The sequence below is a fragment of the Rhea pennata genome, chromosome 8, assembly GCF_028389875.1.
Source record: "Rhea pennata isolate bPtePen1 chromosome 8, bPtePen1.pri, whole genome shotgun sequence".
Taxonomy (NCBI): domain Eukaryota; kingdom Metazoa; phylum Chordata; class Aves; order Rheiformes; family Rheidae; genus Rhea; species Rhea pennata.
Window position 1 is genome coordinate 31,978,321 of NC_084670.1, and position 26,149 is coordinate 32,004,469.

The following is a 26,149-nucleotide window of genomic DNA, read 5'->3' on the forward strand; positions in this document are numbered from 1 at the left end:
CGTGACCCAGCCAGTGGAAGAGGTGCCCAAACACCAGCTCCCATACCTTGTATCTGTCCATGGGATCCTCCTGCTGCAGCTGGCTTTCTCGCATCGTTTGGTACTCCCGCTCATATTTCTTCAGCTTTTTTGTTGGCACCTGTGGAACACATTCAGAAAACATGTGTTTAAAGATTAGAGAAACACCAGAAAAACTGTCTGAAAGTTCTGCTTGCAAACAGGAAGCAAAGGAAGTGCTGGATAAATAAAACAGCTCCCCAGTGCCCCCCTTCTCTACTGGTGTTGACGGCGAGCCATGTCAAATGCTTACAGCTCACGGCGACAGAAATCCGCCTGCGCCTGCTGCTGGTATTTTTTCAAGTGTTTGAAGGAAAACAACACTGAGATAGAGGCATTTTCACAAGAGAAACAAGAAGGAAAAAAGCAGAGGCAGAAGGAACGAGCGAGCAGCAAGGAGGAAACCATTCTTTGATGCCTGTTGCTCACCGAAGCAAGGCTGCTTAGCGGTCACAGCACAGCAAAGCTGTTCAAGCGGTACGAGGGGAAAGGAGTGCGCCTGCAAAAGCCCTGGACCGTCCACTGGGGCAGAATTAGGGTAGCGGCTGGTACTGCCGGAAGAGCACGAGACTGCGCGCCGGCAGCGCTGATAAGCTCGTGAGCGATGCCTACGCCGGGCCAGGCACCGGGCTGCCGCATCGCTTCTAGCCACTGCACCGAAGTGGCGAGGCGATGGCGCACCCTGCACGCAACCACAGGCAGGTGGGTCAAGCCACCCACAGCTTAATTTCTATGAAAGCTCAGCTTTGAGCCAAAGCAGGTACGCGCTGAACACCGCAGTGAGCCACGGGAGGCACGGCGCTATCCAGAGTGGGTCCAGCTTCACACGTAGCTTCGATACCCGATTGCCATTACTGATTTTTCCCGTTTGACACCTCCTCCTTCTGCGGTACAGGAAGGACCCGAGCACGCTTGCAGCATTGCTGCGGAGGGGAGGATGGCGGCTACAGGCGGGCAACATGCAAAGCCACACGCCCAGGGAGCGCCAGCGCTGCCCGGGGAGCTCCGACTGGCAAGTGGAGAGCGCAGGAAAGCAGCGCTCGTGCCCCCAGCTACAGACAAAATTTTAAATTAAACCCCCTAAAACAAAGCAAAGGGACAAGGGGAAACAAATTGTTAATCATCCTGCAAGTAGGATGATGCCCAGGCCCTCCGTTAGAAAAGGCTTCAGGGCTCATTGCAAGATACCCCAACTTGAGCATGGTGACAGCTTGGAAATGGTGCTTAAATACAGTGAAATTCCCTCTGAAGGATTGGGTCTGGGAGAAAACTCCTATTAGAAAAGCAGTTCATACTAATCCACTAATCCCACAGATAAAAGCCTGAGCAGGCAAATTCAGAGACTCTTGCAGGAACTTAGCTTCACCACTGTGGTCTCTCCCACCACAGGATTCAAAGGAGTTGGAGAAGTTCCTGCAACGCTTTCTGTCCTCACTAGTAAACTGAATAAAATAAAATAAGAGAAATAAAATACCCATTTCCATATTCCCCAATTTAATTCCCTTAAACAGCTTGCAAATTCAACAGGTGGCTTCTCTTTAAGCCCTTGCATAAGTAAGTGCGTGTTGTCAGCTATGTTGTCAGGCTTTATGGACCGCTCCTCAGCAAAGCGTGCTCATCGACTTTCTGCAAAAGCTTCTGCACTACTGAGTTCTTCCTTCCTTAGCAGCATGGGCTAGAACTGCTCGTTATCATATTCTGGAGATGCTTCTGGCTTATAAACATTGCTCGTCTGTTTGTCTCACTATCGCCTCTTCCCAGCTCCTTCATTTTATTGCGCTCAAGCATAAAATCGTGCCCCAGCTACTCGGGTGCCCAGAGAAAGCCGTGCAGCTCCCCGGAGAAAGCACCCGCGCAGAAGGAGTGAACGAGCAGAACCTCGCAAGGGAGGAGGGCAACCCGCACCCTCCGCGGCAGGGCCACGCCAGCACCCGCGGGACGCCGGAGGCTGCTCTGTGCGGGCCCGGGCTACGGCCCGACCTCGCGGCTCTCTGTCCATCGTGCACCTTGGACCAAAATGCCAGCAACTGCCCATGCCAACCCTTTCCGCTGCTGCAAGGCGGCACCTGCTCCAGCCGCTCAGCCGCCCACTCGCGTCTTGCACTTAAGGCAAAAGTGACTTAACGCTCTGCTCTGGTGCAGCAGGTAACTGTGTTGTCCTCTCCTTAAAATGTGACTGCCAAAAGGGATGAAGAAATGTCTCGCAGCATCTGCCACTGGGAATAAAATCCTGAAGAAGCTGAGCAATTTATTTTCCGTTGGGAGGAACCCGTATTGAAAAAGAAAAAAACAAACTGCACAGTAACGGGCTGACTAGACACTACAGACTCTTGGATTAGGCTGTGAGGGCTCAGTGGGATGTCATACGTGATGCTATGCAGGGCAATCTCAGCAACCAGCCCACCTACCCTTTCCTTCAGGCCTTCCTGCTTTCTGTAAGCCCTCTCGTTGCCAGCTCTGCAGTGTAGGACCTCCTGAAGAGGATAGTCAGGATAACGCAGACCCAATCCAAATGCCAGCCAGAGGCAGAGGAAACCTGCCTTGGTGTGAATTTTTATTTGCCAGAGGCAGAGGAAACCTGCCTTGGTGTGAATTTTTATTAGCATTTTATTCCATAGCCTCATCGGCCCACTATCAAAATCTCCACCACAGCTCAGGGGCCCACGGGAATTTATAAAAAGAGGGAGAAGGTAAGCTGCAAATTCTCCCAAATTCCTGAGATTCCCAGCGGCAGCAGCGAGAGCTGAAGCCACGGGATGGCTTCCAATGCCAGGCCCTTTGTCCGACTTTAATCTCTGTAAGACATTCCCATTCACTGCAGCCTGCTCAGTCCAGCCTAATGCTTCATACTTCTATAATCCTTCTATTTAAAGATCTGCTTAGGTAGGCTCTGTTCCCTATAGAATAAACCAAGTGAAAAGAGCAAACCAGGACCAGGAGACATCCATGAGGCTCATTATGAAGCAATCAAGCTGCAACACGGGGAAAGAGAAGCAAAAATGCAGGAACTGCAGCTCTAACCACAGCCGTGCGCTTATTCCAGTCCTCACCGTGCTCATGTTTTATGGGCATGTATACCAACTGCACAGGAGTCTGTAATAAAAAAATAAAAAGTGTTCGAGGAAAGTGTTTTCTGCCCTATAGCAGAGACTCTTCAAAACATTCACCTTCAGATCCCCAGGTTAGCTTTCCTCGTTCAAAAATTCATTTTCACATTCAGATATCGTGAGCTTCTTATCCACTTCAGCTCCATTTGTTTTAGCAAAAAGGATGCACCCGAGTGGCTTGGAAGCAGTGCTTAGAAACAGCTTATTATTTTGCATACTGGCAGCTGATGTCTAGCAGCTCAGACAGAGAAAAAGTGCTGCTGCTCTCACCCCAAAAAGGGCTGTAGTACCGAGACACAGGCTGCAAACACAGATTGCTATACGTGCTCTGTCAGCAAGCATCTCTTTTGCATTTAAGTCAGCTCTGGTCAACAGCAATTATATATTGCTGTGATAATTATGTTATACAAAACCAAACCCTCAACTGCCCCGCTTTGAGGTCTGTCATTCCTCTTGATTCCACCCTGGCCCGTGTTCCCAGCAATGCAAAGGAAAGGGGAGTCTTAAATGTGGCTACGTGAAGCCACAGCAGTTTAAGGAGAGATCCTGCACGTCGGATGGAAGGCACTGCCAGACAGCCACAGCAAAAAGCCCTCCCTGCGCACAGCTTTTTTCACGGTGATGCCCAAAAGGCACAGACAGCAAGTCCTACCTACGGGGCCGATCCCCTGACCAAAGGTGCCTCCGCCAGGCACGTCGCGTGTGAGCTGCGATGTCAACACGTGACCAAGGGCTCTCCCCCAGGCTCAAGCTGATCTTTTCACATATTGCTGAGCTACAAATCTTAAAGACTCTGATGCATCTGGAAAATATGACTCTTAGCTCTCAGTGTGCACCCACCAATTTTTCTGAAAGAGAACGAGTGAAAGACATATCCCAGGCAGCAATTCTCAAACCGTTTTCCACTGCTCCCTCCCAGTTCACTCACGGTGGCCACTGTGACACCACCACCACCAGGCAGTGGCCCAGCACCGGACAGCCACAGAGTCTGCGGGTACTCGGCAGAGAGCCGGTCGTACCGGCTGGGGCAGATCAAATCTACTCCCACGGGTTGGAGCTAGTCCCGAAGACGTCCGAACTACATCCTCCCCTCCACATGGTCACGCTGTCCTGCTTTCCCCTGGGACTCCATCTGCAGGGAGAGAAGTGAAGTCTTCACCGTTGTCCCTGGGCCAAGAGACTCAGAGTCTGGGCAGAGTCCCCACCGCTTTCCATGCATCGCTCGGCAAGGAAACCTCCTCTGCAGAGCCAGGGCACGCGGCTGCGCTGCGGCAGGCCGCACTCGCCAGCCTTGCCTGTAGGATGCTGAAACCACCACAAACGTATCTTACGTTCCCAGAGACGGGAATATCGCCCAGACGAGGCTAGCAACTGGTAAGTAACCAGGTTTATAACACTGCTATTAGCAAGGCCGCAAAACCTGTCACGTTAAACGTGGAGTCAACAACCTTCAGCTAGGAAGCCTTCACCTGCAGACATCTTCCAACGCCTGCCAGGGACGGGTGAAAGCGTCTGCCTGCAGGGCTGTGTTCTGCCCCTGCCCAGCTGCCCAGCCGTGCCTCGTCCCCGGCATGCAGCTGCGCACTGCAGAAAGCAATACCAGGAAGAATCCCAGTTCCTGCTACGGAGGAGGGCTGGCAGAAACCCTAAGCCTGAGCAGGCGATATTCGTCAGTAAAGAGCATCGCGGTATTGTATGAATACAGACTCTGTTTGTTAATAGTCTTTTACATCAATGCTGCACCAGAGTATCAGTGAAATTGTAATGCTGCCAAACTTCAATTTTGCAAGTATCTTTAAAAGCTCAGCCAGGCTTCTCCCATGCATAGCAAGGGCCCCCGATGCTAAGACATCTTAAATATTTCTACAAATATTTCACCACCAAGTTACTAAGAGCAATTACTTTTAGTACATCCCTCTCCTAGCAGGAAATACGTACCTTTTCTATAGCAAAGCTAAACCATTCTACATTAGGTTCAAGGCTCCATAGTCAATTCTGTTACATCAAATGCTATGTTACAGTAACTAACAAAAACTTTTATCTCCTCAAAAAGCTCTGCCTTTTTCCATTTGCCCAACGCCATAAACACTGCTGCCAAAAGCCTTAAGATTAAAAAAAAAAAATTAAAACTGTATGCCTGTTAAATGATCTGTATTTTGGGGATATGCATGGGACAACTTCCATGGTATCAGAAACCCTCGCTGAAGCAAAGCACAGCATTTTAGTACCGTAATGAATCCTCTGTTGTCTCTCTTGCCCTTCACCTCCTGAGAGGGTTTGCCTCATGTTCATTCAGCAACCTCAATGAGGCTTCAGGCTTTGCCATGTTTGCACCTACCACTCTCTCGGGGACCCATGAAACACTTTAGCACGGAGCTGCAGGATGTGCAGGCCAGGAGAGATGCCGAGAGTTTCCAAGCAAGAGGCAGAGACACAGGGCAGCCTTACACATTTGCGAACTTGTGTATACAGGCTGCTTCTTGGTTTTATAGACCTTCTCCTGTTTCACTGACACATCTGCGGTTCCGCCAGCAACACCAGTGCTAGAGCCCTGCACTCAACAGTGGCATCTAGTTGAGGCTCCGTCGGGTTAGAGCCAGCAGGGAAAATCCAAAGAGCATCTTAACCACTGATGGAAGCCAGAAGTTTGCCCAAGGTAGCAGGGGCTGGAGGTGGAGGCAGAAAGCTGCCCACGCTGCCAACTCCAGCCAGGAAGTCGAGCAGGCTGCGGCCACCAAAGGAAGGGTGGCCGTTTGAGAGAGCCCAGGCTTTCCGCGGAGGAGGAGGGCAGGCGACTGGAGCAGCAACGTGCAACTCCCACCACGTCCCTTCTCTGGTGCCTGCCCATCTCGGCAGCAGAGAAGCAGCGAGCCCTGCTGACCCTTCAGCCTTCCTCCATCCCAGGTACCAACCTGTTCTGTCAGCTACTCCTCTTGCTGGGGAAAGAACCACCTGGCTAATGACCTGCCTCTCAGGGGAACAAAATCTGGTGCTGCCTGAACTGCTGGACAAGTTCAGCCCGACTCTGGTCAACCTCTGCCAGCTGCTTCTGGCCCACGCTCCCAGCTTCCAGGCTCTCCAGTGACATACAGAGTAAAGGACAAACACATACCACAACACCTCAGTTTGGGGTGACTTTGGTGACTCTGCATGGTGGTAAAACTATAGTGCTTTGCAGTTAACCTGAGCTTCGTCTTGGCATAGTTAATACTCTACCCTGAGGTCAAACCACCTACATTCTCCTGAGCAGAAGAGTCAAGCCCAGAGCTTTTAAACCTCCGCAGCCAGCAGAGCCAGCACTCCCATCACTGTAGTGCCACTTGTTTTCTCTCTGAGCTAATGTTGACACAGCTAGAAGGAAGCAGTTAAAAACAAAAACAAAAAAAAACCCCTCATATATTGCACAGCGTGCCAATAAAGCACAATCTGAACAGGATAAAAAATACTGAAATACACTTCCCACCCTCTGCACTGAATTCAAAAATACCCGGTTTTCATGAGACCTGGGGTCAAAAAGAGAGACAATAATTGCAGACGATGAAGACAGAATATTAACTAACACATTCACCTGGGGGAACTTTTTATTCTGTCTACCAGTAACTAAGAAATTAGATTTCTATGAAGAGATTTGTTGCCTTTGCATGTAGTTTCAGCACCCCTTGCCATATGGATTACAGTGACTTTCACTGAATATGGATAAATACATGAACTTTGCATTTGTTATGACAACACAAAAAGCTTTTGGTTTTGCATATGGCCTTATTAAAGTGCAACATATTATAAAGCAAAATGTATTAAATTACTGGGAACCTACAAATAGGAAAAGTAAGGTAGGAAAACTGAATGAGTCAGGCTTAGATGCTGTCATTTGACCAACTAATAGTTAAGGTTACTTATGCTAAATACTCACCCGTGACTTCCAAAAAGCCGTTGTTCTGCTTGAACCCTTTCTGCATTTAACCACAGGGATATGGCCTAATACAACCGAGGAATTCCCCACCTCCAGTTACAAGGCTCATACAGACACCAGACATGTTCATGGTCACTAAAACTAAAGACCGAAGCAATCAATAATGTCTAGAAACTTATTTCAAAATTCTTCTCCCAAACGGTCTTGCAACAAGGGTGGAAAGGGAAGCAGAGTTCCTGCTACGCCTAGAAAAACCTGCATTGATTCCATGGAAGTTCCTTCTAGGAAGGAAAGGAGGAAGCTCCAAAATAGTAAAATGACCCACTTTCGCATGTTTAATTGCAAATATTCCGCTTTTATTTAGAAAAGTGTTTATTTGCAACATTGCTTAAATAAATGCTTCTTGACTCAGTGACAAGTGCCCTTGCATGTACCAAGAAGAAACGTACGCAGAAAGGAGGAAACGCATAGACAGACAGAAGGTTCACTGACCAGGACTACCGGACGACAACCAGAGCAGGAAGCTGAAGGTAAGCGCTTCAGCCTCAGCCCAACGAGGAACAACGGGGACTTTGTCTTAGAGCACATGAAAGGCAAGAGGATCCCCAGGCGAGAGATGGTGCGGGGTGGCCAGGCGGCGGACGGGATCTCTGCTCTCCTCTGATGCTCATGTTTAGCGCGTCTGTGCGGACATGGCAGGAGCCCGTTTAGACTCAAGGAAACCGCTGCATTACCAATGTTCCCAGCCCGCAAACCAAATCCCCTAGATCGCTGGGGCCAGTGAGCTGGAGCTAGAAACGCCCTCCCAGCCCCAAAAAGCTGGCAGGGATGCAGCGGGCGAGCGGCAGCGACGGCACGTAACAAGCGCCACACCGACACACAGTAGGTCACGCATGGCTTTGGCTGATCAAAGTAACTGCCCAGCTCAGAAAGTCTTTCCTAGCACTAATCCCATTCACCCATGCACCCTGGCACAACCGCGGAAACAGTGAACGGTGGCGTGGGGCTGGGAAGAGAAGTGGGCGCAGGGGCAGGGCAGGCGACTGCGAACCAGCTTCGCAAGCAGAGGCAGGAAACCATGCCTTCAGAGCCAGGCAGGCCAGAGGAGCGAACGGGAGCCCTGGCATGGGAACAACAGCACAAACCAAGATGAACAGAGAAGACGCGTGAACCCTGGCTCACCAGCGAGACCAATACTGCACCCATTTCGGGATAACCCGGAAAAAAACATGAAGTGAACACAGAGCAGAGCCCCCTCCCAACGGGTTTGCGTACTGTGTAAACACCTCCCCACAGGAGGCGTAAGTCCTGCCCACCGGTGCGCAGAGGTTGAGGCTGGATAAATCTTCAGCTTTAGATCCTCTAAACTTCATCCATTTGATTCAACTTCATCCCAGTAGTGTTTTTTGAAAGTTAAAACCTGTTTTGAGTGAAGCAGCTCTTCTGGTAAAGCCTCCAGTACCGATTTGGACGTTGCAGGAGCTGGTGGGCAATGTAATCTGTTAACCTCTTGCTGTTCAAAGTATGTTTTTAACTTTTCAGATTCATTCTGGTTTCAGAATTCTTGGTTCTTGTGTGTGTTTTTGTTCTGAGCTCTTACTGCCTCGCCGCCTGCGCCAGTGCCACTCTGCCTGACTCTCCCGTGTCCACGTGCCGCAGGCTGCCGCGTCACCTTCCTGAATTTTCAGGAGGGCAGAAAGCAAAGGGAACACCACAGGAAAATAAAGAGCCCAAGGAATGTTGTACTGCTTATTCCTTCCCATATTTAATACTAAATGAGCGACAAAGGTTAAACCAGGAGGAACAAAGGTCAAACTATGGCCAGCTACTCCCTGCCATAGCGTAAAATGTGCTTCCGCGCTGTTCGCAAGTTCCATGTTTGGAGCTGAATTCACGTGTGTTACACAGGCACGCTGGGCATTTGGTCAGCTGAGGGTCTGCTCCCTCACTAAGCTTTGCTAGCGGTAGCAGGGACTTCTCCGTTGCAGGGATTAACTCCTGCCTGCCTGGCCAGGAGCTCTGCATGACAGCACACGAGTGTCTTGCACTGCTGCTGCAGAAGCTGGGCCACTTTCTCTAGAAACTGAAATCGTGAGAGTTTAAACCATGAGAAATCCAAGGAAGGAAGAGATTTGATTTTAAAGTGTTTAGTTTTAATAGTCTCATACAGTCTCATAGAAAAATTTGGACTGGAAGGGCTCTGCAGTGGGCATCTAGTCTAGCATCCTGCTCAAGCAGGGCCAGCTTCACACTTAGAGCAGGTTGTTCAAGCCCTTGCTGAGTTGAGTTTTGAAAATCTCTGGCAGGATAATTTTATGAGCTCACCAGTCCCTGTAGGCACCACACTCGTTGGGAAGATTTGTTTCCCCTTCTATTTAGCCAAAATTTCCTTTGCTGCAAGTTGTAACCATTGCTTCTTGTCTTTTTGCTCTCTGCGGAGCATCTGGCTCCAGCTTCTCTACAACTTGCTTTTAGGCTGCAGAAGACTGCAATTAGAACCCTCCTTAGGCTTCTGTTCCTCAGGCTAATCCAGCCCAGCTTTCTCAGCCTTCCCCCCTACATTTGGCCCCCCGTGTTCCTGGTGGCCCTCCACCGGCCTCTTTCCCATCTGTGAATACTCCTCTTCTACTGCAGGGCCCAAAACTGGCCACAGGACTTGAGACGCAGTCTCACAACTGCTGAGGAGGAGGGTGTAGCCTCTTCCATTGACATTGCTCCTAGCCCACTCCTCCAGCTTGTCAAGATCCCCCTTGAACGGCAGGTCCATCACCACCCTGTAGCTTTTTGCCATGTGAAAACTGGACCAGGGTGCATCCTCTTCCAGTGTCCAGGCCACCGCTGAAGACATTAAACAGTGTCAGCCCCTCTATTAACCACGAAGAACAACTTCCAGCCGGCTACCAGGCAGACTTCAAACCACCAACCTCTACCCTCTAAGCCTGCCAGTCCAGCCAGTTTTTCAACCACTTTGCACCTCTCCAGTTTGGCTATTGGCATTCTCTGGGAAACTGTTAGTCGCTGCCGTTGAACAACACCCACCGCTCTTCCTTCGTGCACCCAGCCAGTCACTTCTCCACAGACAGCTATCAGGGTCATCAGGCTTGATTTGCCCATGGTGGTTGATCCCAATCATTTTCTTGTCCTTCAGATGCCTGAAAATGGCTTCCACGAGGACTTCTTCCATACTGTCCCTACAAACTGCAGTAAGGTCGACTGGCCGGCAGTTCCCCAGATCCTCCTCCTCGCTTGTTCTGAAGACGGACGTAACATTTGTGTTCTTCCCCATCATCAGTAACCTCCGCTGCCTGCCTGATCCTTCCAGAGATGATGGCCCCACAGGGGTCTCAGCCATCTCCCGTACTGCCCCCGGACACCTCTAGCTGGGTCCCAGGCACTCCCAGGTGCCTGTCATTAGCCTGATCCTCATCACCTGCATGTTGCACTTCTCTCCCTCAACCTTTGATCCAAACACAGACCGGGAGGCCTTTCAGAATAACACAGTTCTCCTCCCTACACGAGACAGTGACACTTTCTGAAACTATTTTGATCTTTCAATTTACATATCTGATACTCAATGCTTTCACTACAGGCAGTTATCTCACTACAAAATACATGTAAAATCTACCTGGTCCTAACAGTAGCAAATTAAACTCATTTTGCACATGTAAAAGTGATTACCTAAGATGGAAACCAACAGAGAAACGTATCTATAAATCTCTTCTCTTATTGACTGCATAGCGAAGCAACCATGTGTCACGGTCACCCTGCAATATGATTAAATTTTAGAATAAAAAGTAAATGTTAGCACGGTACAATGCTCTGTACCGTGTTGTATCGGAGCATATTTAACAAAGCCTCATCTCAGATCATCTACCTTTTTCGCATCTTGTGCTTTAAATTATTATTAGTAGTAGTTGCTCACAGCTCTTTAATAGATCTACTAGCACCATGCATTAATTGTCCTTCAAAGACACAGTAAGAAACTTTTTGCTGTTGTGCAGGATATCTTATTGAGGGAAACATTTTTGTTTAACGCTGTGGTATTTATGTGGATCAAGTGAATGCCGCAAGACACAGCTAGATTTTCCACTGAAATTTTTACATTTTCCACCGAAGAATACAACTAAAATTAACAGGAACTGGGAAACAGCAAAGCTCAGTGCTGATTTCCCTCATCCAAGTTCATCACCCATGGAGCCACTAGAGCTGTACGTCTTGGTTTAAGCGGGGCTGGCCTTAAGCACAGCCTACTCCTGTGATCCTACTGGTCTTCTGTGGCTCCTGCCTTACGCAGCAGTGAGACGGAGGGCTGTAATCTGCGCCTGTTCTGCTTTCCGTATTAAACCTCTGTAACTTTGCGTTGTAACACACGGCTCCCCTGTCGGTGCAAGAGACCATCATGTGTCTTAGCTTGTTGCAGCATCTATATTTCTTTGCTAGTTGCAAGATTTCCTGACCCCCTGGCATCCAAAACCAGGAGCCTGCTTAAGTTATCGCTAGACTATTCATTAAAGAACATTTTTAAGCTTTTCTCTGCAATCAGAGAAACATGCTAGGAATGTCTTCAAGAATAAATGAAACCCTAATTTTGCAACTCAACAGATGAATCTGAGATTGCAAAACCTATCTGTGATATTCACACAAACTCTCAAAATAAAGAAAAGCTTGACATGGCTAGAAAAATTATCATTAAACAGAGTCTCACGACAATTCATACTGGAAACCTCTAGACATTTGAAGTCTAATATTTTTCAGCTCACATGCCAAATGTGAGACTGGCACGGAAAGAAACCTTATCCTAGCGCTCGCGTAGCAGCACTGAGGATCAGAATGCTGGGGGGAACAGAGCTCAGTCAAGCCTTCAGTACAACCAGCTCTGTATATAATAGGTATTCAGTTACTTCTGACAATAGTAGGATTTAATACTGATTTTAAATTCATTCAGCGTTTTAAAAAGAAAACCAACAACCAACCATTTTGAAGACAAAACCCTTGGACGTTCTTTCTGCAAAATCCTGCTTTACGTAAAGCAGCCCACCTTGTGCAATGAGGTAAAGTGACCAGAACAGAGTCAATAGGGTTTGGATTTCTCTCAACTTTTCCCACCTTGCAGTAAATTATTAAAATTATCCACTATTAAACACAGCAACAGAGACCTGAAAGGCACTTTATGTCACCCCTGCGGAGTGCAGGCTCCTGCACACCATCTAATCTGATCGCAATTCTGTCTAATTGCATCACCTTAAGCCTACAGGGAGTTTGCCCCACTATTTGCTTATTTAAAATATTTCAAAACTGACTTAAAAGAGTGGTTAGGTATTTTATACGTAAATCCTATTAAAAAAAAAAAAGAAAAAAGAAAAAAACCCTTAACCTATTCACTGGTAACATAATGTATTGAGACACGTTAATACTCTTTGATTCAGAATAAAGTGTCAGAGCGGTGATAAGAACACCTAGTTACACTGAAGTTAATCATTCATATCTTATCAAAAGCAGGAATAATGATACTTTTCCCTTCTACAGTTGTTTTGCCCAAGTATCTCTGTTTCCTGGGAGATAAAGCGTTACTTCAAGGAAAAATAATTTTTCAACAGGTTATTTCATCATATTTTCAGAAGCAGCCAGGGCGGCACCATGGCGCTCCTGACGCCGGCTCCTCTCGCCTCCGCGCCGAGAGACCCCAGGCTGCACCAGCCCGCGGGGCCGTCGCCACGTCCGCTTACGCAGAGCTTTTCCATAGCGTGGGCCATCCCACTGGGTGTAGTTTTCTGCACTGGATTTGCATCTTTATTAGCTAACTATGCTAATAGACTTTTTACAGTCTAGCATAGATGGAGCCATAGACAAAAAATAAATAAAATAAAATAAAAATAAAAAAAGAGATCATAACAAATGGTACTGGGCATAACTCTGCTTTAGGTGTGGAGCTCTACGGGAGGTGCAGGAGAGGCGAGTTCATGCACCTGGGATTTCCCCAGCAGGGAAGGGCAGAAAAAAACAAACAGCAGGTATGTGTAGAGAGATTTTATAACACAAAGCAATAAATCACATTTTTTCCTTTTCTGAGAAAACTGGATTTGTCACAGTTAAATAAACGACCTCAGCTATATCTAAGAGTTACTTAGTGCATGGATACAAATACATACACAGACCAAAGTGTGTAATTTATACATGCATATACGTTATTTATAAAAATAGAAATTGGTAGTTTAGCTAAAATTTTTTTTACAGATGCTTACTGCTGATTTCAAAACATAATATGGTATAAAAGTGTTAAACCACCGTTCCCATTAAAGGCCAGATCCGCAGCTCAGATTTCATGATCAACAGTGACCTACAGCACAGAGCCCAGGGTATCCTGAGCGTCTGGCCCGAATCTTTAATCGACATACTATGCTACAGAAATTTTTTGCATCACTTCACATTGCTTTCACTGTTAGAAACCTTCAATCATTCTCCTGTTTAATTATTTTATTTCAATTATTTCAAAAAAAGTATTTGCTGTTTTCCTATGGCAGTTAGAAGAGAATGCCTTGCTCAGTAGCTCAGAAAGGTATTATTTCAGTAATTTTACCTCCGTTGGAACACACTGTTAATTTCTGAAAAAATAATACAAACAGAAAATAATTACTGCATGGCTTTCAGGAGAAGGCCTGAACTACTGGAAGGGCATAACCCTAAGCGTTACTGGCAAAGGAGCAACAAGACCACCTACCACGGATTTGGGCTTGCTGACCGCCACCAGGTTGGCCAGAACATCTTCCTCGTACAGCTGGCTAAAGACGTGGGCATCGTAAGCCACCACTATGGAGATTTCTTCCATCATCTTGTCTGCAGACTGCCGCTAGCCGCGAGCGCGGGTTCGCAGGGCGCCGGCGGCCGATGACGCAGGAGCGTCACGGGAAAGCGCGAGCCGGCAGATCGGCTCCCGCGGGCATCTCCCTCGCGGCCTTACGGGAGGCACGCACCGACCGCCCGCTCCCGCGGGCGGCAGGCGACGGGGCCACGGCACCTGCTCAAGCTTGAGGAAATCCTGGGAAGAAGGCTGAATTCCAGCATGAGGCTGCAGGTGAAGGACGCAGCAGCCGAAGCGAGTTATTATTAACCAAACAAGCGTCCGCCAGTGCCTGGCAGCCGCAGCGCAGTTATTGCTGTTTGCCTCAAACTTTTCTTGCGATTGGTTATTCCTTACATCCCGTTTACATCAGAAGGCTGATACTCTTGTCAGCAGAATTCTTCCTTTCCAGTGAATTATTTCTTTTGGCTTCTTTGGTAAATTCGCAGTGAACACTGCAATGATGATTTCCTTCAGGTGCTCTTGGAATTTTCCACAACTTTCCAAATTGTCCCTTAGAAATCTTGAAAAGCGCTTGCTTTTATCCAGAGCTGAACTGCATTTTGTACCAGTTGGAGGCCTTTCGATTTTAGCAGGAAGATCATGGTAGTAAGCCACAACCTCACCCCATACAAAATCCTTTAGTTTCCATTTGCAGTGCAGGGTCAAACCGTGATGCAGAATGCTGCGCAAACTGCAAGTTGCTCCTTGAACAAGCCTGTGCCTCTCCGAGTGAAGTAAAACCAATTTATCCAACTGATCGTTTCCAGGACTGAGGGTTTTTAATATGAATCTAGGGCTGTTTTGCTTTTAATTACAAAGCGATACAGTATCTCTTGTCTACGAGCCCTGAGCAGCGCAGCAGCCTTCCAAACCGCTTCTGGCTTGCCAGGTCATTAAGCCTGACATCTACCTGACACAGAGGAAAAGCCAGCGCAAGGCAAATAGTTTGGAAAGGTTTTTTTTTTAAAAAAAAAAAAAAAAAAAATCAAACTTTGCAAAATGGGTTCCTCTGGTGAAAAATCATACCTGCGCGAGGAATACAGATCACTTCAGCTGCGCACGCTGCAAACCTCGCAGGAGCGGCCATTCGCGGGGTCCGCAGCGCACGCTTCCACTCTCGCTTTCCAGAGCCAACGGGGCGAGAGCAACCTGAGCAGCAACCTGGCTTTTCGCTTTTTCCTGCGCTTCTGAGGTATCCTTATCAAAGACCGTCCGCTATCTAAGCAGCACCAGGTGCTATTTGCATTTCAATAGGAAACCTGAGCAACAGCTGTAGTGTTCAGGATTAAAACCCAACATTTCTTTCACTTAACTGGGGAGGGAGCAGTGAGGAGGGAGGAATTACATGTGATTGCTAGGAAACAGAGAGCCTTCTAATAGGCTTATAGCAAACAAAAATGCAGCACTTGAGGTAAGATCCTTGAGACCAGCGCAGCTTCTGAGCATGCTTAACCCTTGCAGGAAGTAGAAAGGTATTTTTCACTTGAAATGCACCTATAATGCATTTCTTTTTACTAAAAATTCCTGTTCTTCCTCAGAGGCGCTGGCTTGCAGAGTCCCTGCAAACACGTCGCACAGGAGGGATCGTTTCGATCCGGCCGCAGAGGCGATCCCCCGCTCGCAAGGCTGCTCCTCCCGTCCCCGAGAACGAGATCGTACCTGACGTGGCCAAAGGTGGTCGCGTTTTCAGGAGAGCCTTAAGGGACCGCTTCCTCCTCCCGCTCCCCTCGCACCTTTTGGTGCTGGCCGGGGGGTTGTTTCCCTTCGAGCAAAACCGAAGCCGCTCGTCCCTGGCTCGCCGGGCTGCAGGCGGGACGCGCGGGGCTGCCCGGCCGCCTGCTGCCGGAGGGCCGGCGAGCGGCTTCCCCCAACACCTTGCTGGCGGCCGCGCCGGGGCCGCGACTCCCCATGAGCCGCCGTGCGCGCGGGGAGCGAGCGCGCTGGCTGCCCGCCAGCCCCGCGGGGCGAGCGAGAGCCCAGCTCAGCTCTGCAACGAGGGCCGGAGGCGGCGAGCACAAACCGCCGGCGGCTGCAGCGCCTCGGGGCCCTCCCTCCGTGCAGCCCACAGGCATTTTTATTCGTAAGAAACTGCAGACCAGAATCTATACTCACTTTTCTTCCCCGTAAGCAGACAGGTCCAATGATTTAACACCGCTGAATCCACGTTTTACTGTGTGTTACTGGCTGAATCATTCTTCTCATACGTGTTCCTAATTGCAGGCTTGTAATTTTGACATGTTCTAACAAGCAAGAAGCCTAACTACTGATTTGAATGCTGACTAATGTATGTCTTTACTTTAAAGAGGATGTTTTCCATCCTCTTTTGAATTAAACTGATTGACAGATGCATGTGTGTCCGGACACAGTCCGAGCCTGCTGCTCGCAGGGAAACCGGCGAGGCAAAGGTGCACGCGGGCCGCGCTCGGCCACCTCCCGGGCCGGACTCCGCACGCTACCCGGACTCAAACACAGGCTTCCCCCCGGCAAATGTTTCCCAGTACTGAACTGATGAACTATCGATCAAAAACCGTAAAAAGCATGCAGGGCTGCTTCTATCTCTTTGAATTAAACGGCGCTTCTCTATACAACACAACGTCTGCCTTGCAGCAGCCTCCATCCAGGCCCAGGAAAGCAGGTCGCGTTTTCAAGCGCGTTCCTCCAAAGCAGTGATTTATAGAGCAGTAATTCAAGCGAGCAGCTGGGAAGGCAGCAGGAGGGCAGGTGGGATGCAGAGACGGCGCAGCGGCGCCCACAGCCACCCCGGGGCGGTTTCTGCTACCCGTCCACCCCGCCACGGCACGTCTCAAATGGCTTGGCCTGTGACAACAACCGCTAGCGGAAAACCCCTCACTTGCAAGCTAAATACGGTGAACTGCAAAATGAAGCTACATGCTCTCTTCACCCAAAACGGTTCGCTGGCAATCGGAGAACAAGAAATATCCCAGATGCTCAGTCTGCACCCTAAGCTTCTTGAGGTAGCAGAGGATACCAGGATTGCCGTGCTCTGGAAGCCAACCTGCCACGCTGTCCCCGAGGAAAAGCTTTGATGCGGGAACCAAAGGCTGGGGAGCGTCTGCCCGCCCGCTGCAAACGTCTTCATCCTGGGGAACTGATGAGCAAACCCCTGACTACCGTGCTGACAGAGCCTTCGAGAAAGCGCAGGTTTAGGCGTAACTCTGTTCCTGTTTTAAACATCAGGAAGTAAATATCTTTAGGCTTTTTTTTGGGTTTGATTCAAAACAAGCACTGAATACCAAGCAATTGCTCATGGCGAATGCCCCCGATGAAAGCAGCTGGCAGGCTCTGGCTGATCTCAAAGTTCACCAATTGCTTCTCCAAGTTTTATTTAAAATGTCAAACCACAGGCTTTAATTCTTTTTTTAAATAAATGGGTGCTTGCAGCTGCGTCGCTCCCAAAACAATCCTCGCGATGTGTGGACGGATCGGGCCTTCACGTGCCCCAGCGTACGTACCTGCGTAAGGAACTCCTCCGAGCGTGCCCTGGGGCTACTAGTGCAAGAGCCGAGCAACGCTCGGGCGGCATCCGACCATGCAAAGGCCGCAGGGAACTAAGCTCCTCGACAAACTGATCCCGCACAGTCCTTACTGTGAGATTTATTTTAATATCGTAGCGCTTAGTCACTTCAACTGACGTTTAAAAGAAAACAAACGGAGGTCAAATATATTTTTCAAGAAAATTATTGTAGTAGCGCTGCTCTGCAATTGGAATTACTTACACGGGTTCCTGGACTAACTTCAGTACAGCTTGATTCAGGGATCTGAATACTCAAGTATCTGACAAGCTAAAACAATCAGATTTTCTTAAGAAAAAGCTCCACCGGACAAACATCATCCTCAGAGAAACAATAACCATACAATAAACATAACTACCACTGTTGTCTTCCATGGTCTACTGGTTTTTCATTTAGAGAATATGATCATCAGTCAAAAAAGATATTAATTAGCACCAAGTAGCACATTAAAAAGTGGCTTTTTTCACATGAAGAGACTCAGATTGGGGTCCAGCACTCCTGGCTTTGAAAACTAACCCCACACCTGACTGTCTCTCAAGGCAGATAAATCTCTTCACCTTTCCCTCCCAACAGGCTTAACGGTTCTTACCTACCTCGCAGTGGGACTGAGACAACTGAGAAAGCAAAAATGCACGGAAAACGCAAAACTACGGGTGTTATTACTGTTGTGCCGCCAGGCAGGAAGCTGCTACCTGCCAGGGCCCTGTGCGACGACGAGGCCGGGTGAGCCCGTGTGAAGCCCCACGGCGAAGCCGCGGAGACGGCTGCGGTCCCGGATGCCCCAGCTGGACTCCGGACAGGAGCCTAACGGAGAAGACGAGACCCTTCTATGGGTGAAAAAGCACAACAATAAGGGCATATCCCAAATCACGAAAAATAAGTCAGCAGGATGACTGCCTGTTAGATGAGATGAGGATAAGAATAATTAAGGCGGGAATGCTGCGCGTGAGCAGGGAACGGCACACGGTATTAGCTAAGCTGCACTAAACCGGACAGGCCAGTCCAAGCCGCGTGGCGGCTGAGGTACGAAAGTGAGAGAGTTTGACTGCGAGAAGCAGTCTAGACTGAGGCATGCTCAAAGACTCTGAAACGATACTATTTCATGCATTATGCACTAAAAGCATAAACTATTGATACAATATTGTCCCCGAAGGCAGCGGTTAAAAATTAAAGCATTAACTTGGAGGTCAAAGTACAGAATGTAGCCCAAAAAGGACAGAGAACAGAATTCACAGCATGTATTCCCACCAAAGATAAAGGACAGGGATCTGATAAAGAAACCATCGGAGAAGAGATCCGTCTGCAGCAGAGAATGGAAGTCAGCTAAGTCTGAGGGCTCCCTCGGACAAGTGAAGGTGGAGGAATTTGCACAGGTCAGGTTCAGGCGAGGGCAGGAGATCAGGGCTGAGCTCAGCCGTACGAGCCACCAGCGGCACCCGCTAATCTGAGGTTCGCGTAATCCTTTCCCATTAAGCCGCTATTCATCACCATACAGTACGGTGAAAGGGAAACTCTGCTCGCAGAAGACGATTCGGGAGACAAACTGTTTCAGTGCTTAACTGTGCTCATCTAGTCTCCTACCGCGAAAATTTGCATCTACATTTAATGCTTCAACATACCACAATGAGAAAAGCTTCTGTATTTACATATGATTTAAAGATTAACTTGTCTTGATTCCTAATAAGCTTATTTTCAGAGCTCAGACGGGCTGTACGTAGGGAGAGCGCAGGCAGGATCCCACACAAGTGGCTGCAACAGCTCTGCAAGGTAACGAAGCACTTCGTCACCCAGACCTCAGAGACTGCAGAGATCCCCACACCCTATTCCTGCCTCCCCAAGAAGAGAACTTTCTTTTGCTTTCTCCCTTTTCAATGTCGCTTATGAACAAGCAGGCCAGAGGTTCAGCCTCCCCCACTTGTCCACGTGTGTGCCCACACTTGTTCACAAAACACTCTTGCAGACTGCAAAAATAAACCCGGAGGGTTCTTTCTTTTGTCTGTAACAACGGTAAACATGACACCATCTGACAATGAAGGAAAAGAAACTAATAAACTAATTAATAATTAACAGGAAAAGGAAAAGCTATGCTGTAGTCTCCATATGGCTTCTGCATGCAATGTAAATGCACCTGGCATATGTCACATTTTGAAAGGTTACAGCTGTCCTTTCCTTCTGCATCTGCGGGGGAGCGACTCCGTTTCTAACCTCTCTGTAAAACTGGTGAAGGACTGGATCCCCTTTCCCAGCCAGACGGTGGTGGTGTTACGGGAACGCTACGCAGCTGTTTTGCTCTGTAGACAGGTCTTGCCGAGGAACTTCACGGTAACCTAGAGGACTGCAGATGGACCTAGCAACGCTCGCGGCACTGCAGGAGTTGTCCCGGGACTGGCAGACGATTTAGCAATGGGATTTAGCCCCCGCCAGAGTCTGAAGGTGAGTGAAAAGAGTGGCTGCCACCGGCAGTTCCCGGGACACAGCCAGTTCCTTAGGTTGTGCAGTACTGGCATGGCTGAGACCGCTGCTGTCTCTGTTGAAGCATCTTGGGGGAACAAATAGAAACAACGTGACAGTTTTCTCAACACTACTTAGGACTATGAAATAGAGAAAGACCACAAATGTTTAAGTCAGAGTCTTATCTCTCACAACAGAGTAGAACAGCAGCAAGAGAAAAAGTTCACTTCGAGCTAATGATCCAGTGTCCTTCTAGCGATCTCCGTGCTTTTGGCCTTCTGTTATTGGTACACTGCAAAACAGTCAGGTCTTTTTTTTTTGGACAATACTGTACTTCTAGTTTCACCTTTTTTATCCTCTTATTAGGAACATATGATCTGTGCTCCCTGTCTCAGTCTTGTTTGCACTCTTTTGCTCCACTTGGATCTCTCAGAGCTAACAGGATTTCAGGGTGTATCTATGCAGCAACCTCAAGAGCTGGCCCTGAGCACCAGCAGCGAAGATGCAGGAGGAGGCAGGAGCACAAGCTGGCGACCAGACCACAGAGCCCGAGGGCAGCTTTGTCTCCCGTAACGCCTTTATCCGAGCAGGTACAGTTTATCCTTCCTCAGCACTGCAAACTACCCTACGTTTTGCCAGACTTCTGAAAGTTCAAGGCTGAAATCCTGATTTGGCACTTTGTGCAGGTATGGAGCAAAAGCCCAGGACGTCAGGTGAAAAAAAGCCATGGCAGCAAGAAACGTAGAGCTCCTCATCTGCACCAGCTCCCAGCCTGTTTCTGGGTGCAATTCAAGGTGTTAATCATGATCTTCAGCTCCCTAAGACACCTGACATCTTCCCACATGAAAGACCCTTTTCTTCCTTTGAGTAACGAAATTAAGACTCAATCCTGCTGAAAGCTGCTGCAACAGCTTCTCAGGGCAGTACAAGTTTTCCTTGAGCTCCATTTGGGCTCATTCTAAGGCTCCTTTGTTTTCTTCAAAACTCAGCTTAGAGAATACCTGAAATAACTTAAATACTTGCCAGAGCACCTAGCACATTTCTGAGCACTATGTGAGTAACAGTAGCGAAACGAATGCACTAACAGAAATAGCACACCTTGCCTTGTGAAATTGCAACCGCATATTAAAAAAAAGAAAAGGAAAAAAGCATAGAGGGCAACAGATCAGCTAAGGGCCTGGAATCAACATTCCTCTGGGTGCACATGAAGTAGGGACATCCAAGTGATAGATCTACATCAGAAATGACAACAAAACCAAGAGTGCATTCTGAAAAATTCAGAATACAGCTAGATAAGAATGAACAAGCCATACCACCCTCTCAGAAACATCTGAGTTCTCCAAAATGGTAATTGACTGCTCAAAGCAAATGAGGAGAAAATTCAATCTGGACTTAAAATCTTGCTTTCCTCATCTCACTTTGATGTAAAAGATTTACATTCGGCCTCGTGCGCAGCCCCAGCTCTGCAAGGCTGCGTGTACCAAACTGAGCGCTTTTGGGCTTCTCTTTGGGCTGCTCCAGCGAGGGTCAGGTAAGGGATGCACCATCAAAGCCAGAAAATGTGTTTCTACCACCAAGTCATCCATGACGAAAACTCCAACACACAGGCAAAAAAACTGTCAGGCACTTAGCAGCTAAGGGCAATAAGCACAGGACCAACAGGCAACGGCTGTGGCAGAAGCACCAAACAGAGAATCAGCTCAGGATTATTGTGCCTGCCTGCTGAACGAAAAAGGGGGGAAAACATAAAGCGAAGAAGGAAAAAACAGTTTGGTACCTGTTGTTCTAAATAAATGTTGTTGTACTAATAAATTTGGGGAGCATGACTAGAGAAAACAGTACGGTAACAGCTTGGTTACCTTCAGCTACCCTTGTCTGTCCGCGGGCAGCCGAGGAAAAGGTCATCTCCCCACCACAAACGTCCTGGCAGTGAGTCTATACAACAAACAGGACACCGGTAACCTGCTCCTGCAGCTCGCAGGACTGGAGGCGCGTCGGGGCCCTGGCCCCGGCCCAGCCCCACCCCGCAGAAATGCGGCGGATCCTGCAGAACCGCTTCGGCAGGCTGCTCGGCAGCACCGGGGCTTCTCCCAGCACTAGGGGTTGGGGACTGCCGTCCTCACCGCCCAGCGGGGCTCAGGGAAGGCCCCCGCGGGCACACAGCTGAAATTAAAGCAGCTAGAAATAGAGTAAACATAAAAATGGCTTAAAGCCATCTTTGTTCCGTTCCTCTTTTCTTTTTCTTTCCTATCAACTCACACCAAAGACAGCACTCTGCAGCCAGCCATGCCTCTTAAAGACACCTTGTGCAGGCTCTCAGGTGCCCCTCCTGCTCAGCAGATATCACAAGGAATCTGTTGAGCTGAGAAACTGGAAAAACATAAAAATACAGTAGAGAATGCTGTTAGAAAAAAAAGACAAACAGATGTCCAAATAAAGTCACAAGGCTGCAACTCAGAAGCTTACAGCTTTGCTTCCGAGTTACGGAAGAAATCTGTTTAGCTAAATAAATAAAAATAATTAAACGCCCCTAACTAAAGGCCAGCTGCGGAAAAGCCGCTCGACTGCGGCCCGTTCGTTACTTGGGATGTTGCTTAGCGACAGGCTCTCTGCCGCGGGGCTAAGGCAGCACGAAATCAGCAGCTCTCCAGCGAAAGACAAACTGAACGTAAAGCTGGGGAGATGTCCTTTGGACGGCAGCAAGGAGGAAAGCGTCGACTTGTTAACCAGATACGGTGGGCACCTCTGCAGGGCGTTCCCGGAGCGCGCAGGATCGTGAACCAGCGTGGCGAAGGGGCTGCGCTCTGCACGGGTACCGACACCTTCCAGGCACGCCTGGCCACGTAATAATTCAATGCTGATTAAAACGCCGTCCTTTACAGTCACCTCACGGGTTAATTACTTATTAACGATCGGAAACGGCTCAAACCCGCTCATATCAGACCACCCTTGCTACGCAGCGCGCGCTTGCAGCTGTGGCGTTCTCTAACGCACTTCCCACCGTTTCAGCTCTGTGTTACCTTGATGCCACCTCTGCACTCACAAACACATTCGCTCCCTGCGAATCCTTAGTGACCAAATCTCAGCTTCATGGATGCCCTTGTTCTGGCCAAATAATTCTCCTAAATCACATTGCTTCTCGAACCTCCTGGGCCAGTCCCACGCCAACACTGCGAAATCCCTACAGAGGCAGCACCTCTTGGAAGAGAACTGACCGTCGAGAGCAGCAGGAACAGCAGCACCCGCACACGCCTCCTGGAAGACTTAAATCAGAGTTTTGACTGAAAGGTTTCTCTGGGTCACTGACTTTGGGGCCAGACTGTAAAAGTGAATTGTTTTCCCCTGTTAAATGTGTGTGAACTGTCCTCTCTCGGTGAGACATGTGCATGGATCCGTACACCCCGAGACCCGCTGGATGTGGTGCGGGAAGGCGGTCAGGACAGGAGGGCAACAGTACCTGGCTTGTCCATGCTCTCCATGAGACAGGAGAGGGGAAACAGTGGCCCCTTCCCCTCTTCAAAAGGAGCAGTGATAGCTCAGGCCAGGCCTCCCTCACCGAGTGCCTTACATTTATGCGGTGCTTTAGAAATAGAGTAAGACCTGCTCTTTGCCCTCCTGGGGCACGTGAGCCAAACGTGCTCTTTCACTATAACAGCAGGGAAACTCTTCACCTAGACTCTACCCAGTGCCCCAAGGGAACACACTCCCGTGAACGGTACGAAGTGTGTACGAGTCATTATCCGCTTCCCAGGCAGCAAACTACGGGCTCTGGAGAATCAGCACAGTGGCCGTTTTCAGTCCTCACAATCACCGTTCCTGGGCCCTCGGCGGCTACGCGCTCGAGGACGCCTTCGGTGCTGTTTTGTGCTTCAGTTTCTCTGGGGCTGAAAGGAAGGCAATTGAAGCTCGTTGGTGCGGCAGAGGAAAGAAATGGAACCAGGACAACAGACTGTCCTGAGATTCCTCATACACGTTTATAGGCTAATTGGGAACAACAAGAGCCAGTTGCTAGAGAAGCACATCGATGACTATACCTGGACATCTCCCTTTTTGCACTGCTGCTGTGTTAGACACGCTGGAGCATGCAGCTTCCACCGTCTGCTTCAGCCTCCCCTCCTCCAAACGGGAGATGATGAAGTTCTGCCTCACTGAGCTGCGGTGACGGATTCATCTCTGGGATACTTGGAGAGCCAAGTAGCTGCTGAAACTGCTGGCTCCCCGGACTTGAGCAAAGGGAGTGACTGGAAGAAGATACTCCTATTTTAGGTCTCAAGAACCAAAGACTATATCAAAACTCAAAAGGGAGGTTTTTCTACGCTTTCATAAATGAATCTTTGCAGATCCACTTCCCCAGTCTTAGCTGTGACCCAATATTGCTCACTTTCCAGTGCTTAGCCCCGTTTACAGAGAAGCAGTATGGCTTGCAGGGTAGCAGCTCCCTGCACTGCCTGTTGAAGCTGGCCCAGCAGCACCAGCAGGGCTAGGGCTCAGCACAATACCGACAAGCCCCATTCACTCTCTTTCTGATACTGTCAGAAACCTCCTCAGCATCAGCAGAGGCCAGAAAAGGGAAGCTACAGAAGTTGAAGCGCAGATGGGCTTCCCTTCCTCGGCAGCATGCACAGAGGGGCGAGCAGTCGCTGCAGGAAGTGAGTAAGGACCTGAGTACTCACGTGGCGACAGGGAAGATTCTGGGCCATGGAAACTCATGTGGAGAAGTGATTTAACATGCAAAAGTACAGACAAACCGGAGTCTTGGAGGCTGAATGTGTATTAGGAGGGTAAAAGAAGTGCAAGTGGAAGAGCGAACAGCACCAACAAAGCTTAAGAGTTTGGAAGAGAAGATAAACTAAAAACACATGAAATGTCTTAAAATGTCACTTTCTGACTACTGTCACAGTTTCCAGACTTTCAAATTGTAATATATTGTAACTACTTATGATTTGGACAAGGTCATAAAAATAAACGCTTAATACTTTCCTACATTATGGTCTACTGTGTGTTCTTTACACTTCTGTAGCAGCAAAGTCTCCTTTTCTGATACCAGCAAGTTTGCCTTTAGAGTAAGAATGCTGTTTTACATCCATTAGCGTAGTGTAAGGCACATAAAAAACTTCAGAGCCATCATTACTTGCTATTTCCGAGAAGCCTCCCAGAGCATGTACTTATATATCCTCTTGCTAATTGTTTCAACTCATCTTCATCATCAAAGCAACAAAAAAGGGAAGGAAATATGAAACCCAGACACATATGACCATACGACATCTGGTTGTTCTACACATGCCTTCATCATTCCCTAAAGACCTTAGGAATCCTTTATATCAGCGACTTTCAACATTTTTCAATCCTGCCACCCCCCAAATTCCAGTCATGATGCAGAATCTTGTATAATAAATGACTGATTGAGGGTTGAAAATCTGTAAGGCATATAGGTAAACAGTTCACCTAAAGAGATACTCTACAAACACTGCTTGCAACAAAGGCCTATACAGTGTTACTCTTACTGAAATTTTGTGGATGCCTCCGTAAGGAAAGCTGGAAGGAAAATAGAGAGGGGCTCTTCACTCCCAGCAGAGCCAGGATCCCTAAGAAGCATCTGTGTGAGCTTTCAGCCCAGTGCTGAATCTATGAACACGCTGCTTGTTTCTGCTTGCTGAGGCCATTAGGGCCTCGGTCTGCTTCCCCAGGAGAAGCTGCCTAGCAGAGAGCGATTTGGGAGAGCAGGGAGAGGATGAGAGGGACTTCGGCACTGCCCACCAGCAGCCACCCTCGCTCACAAGGAATTATGAGCGAGTTGGGACTGTGACGGACCCTTTGGATTCAGAGCCGAAGGTTTTCTCGTGTCAGAACAAGAGGAGGGGGGATTTTTGAGGGTTACCAAGTCTTTCCCATCTGCACCTTCCCAAGGTCGCTTCTCCCGGCCGTGACTGAGAATTTCTGAAGCGCTCAGGTTTGTCGCATCAGCTGGGGGAGACGGCTCTGGCTCACCTCGGGATACAGCAAACGCGTCGTTTCTAAACCAGACTCCCCTGGACTGGACGGTCGCTGCCTTTGCAAGAACGCATCAAACCACCCTGCCCGAGACATGCAAGCTGCCCCTGGCTTCGCCCTGAGCAGAAGATGCTGGTTTTACACGTTACGTCTCTCCTCTTCAGAGAGGCAGATGCACCCGACTCCAAACTATGCTTCAAAAAGGAAAAAAAACTAAGCATACTTGAAAGAAGTTCACTACCTCACAAAGTCACATTTC

At 48.6% G+C, this 26,149-nt stretch overlaps 1 protein-coding gene across 5 annotated transcripts in view; it reads right to left on the reverse strand.

Moving 5' to 3' along the window:
- The window catches only part of RABGAP1L (RAB GTPase activating protein 1 like), a 239,259-nt gene that overhangs the window by 15,913 nt on the left and 197,197 nt on the right, over positions 1 to 26,149 (reverse strand). For 4 of the 5 annotated variants that reach the window (XM_062581619.1, XM_062581614.1, XM_062581618.1 and 1 more), the window contains one exon: positions 47 to 139. In XM_062581619.1, the coding sequence (XP_062437603.1) occupies positions 47 to 139 (93 nt within the window). Of the gene's footprint in view, positions 1 to 46; positions 140 to 13,792; positions 13,904 to 26,149 lie in introns of those variants that run through there. The other variant, XM_062581615.1, reaches the window with a different exon arrangement.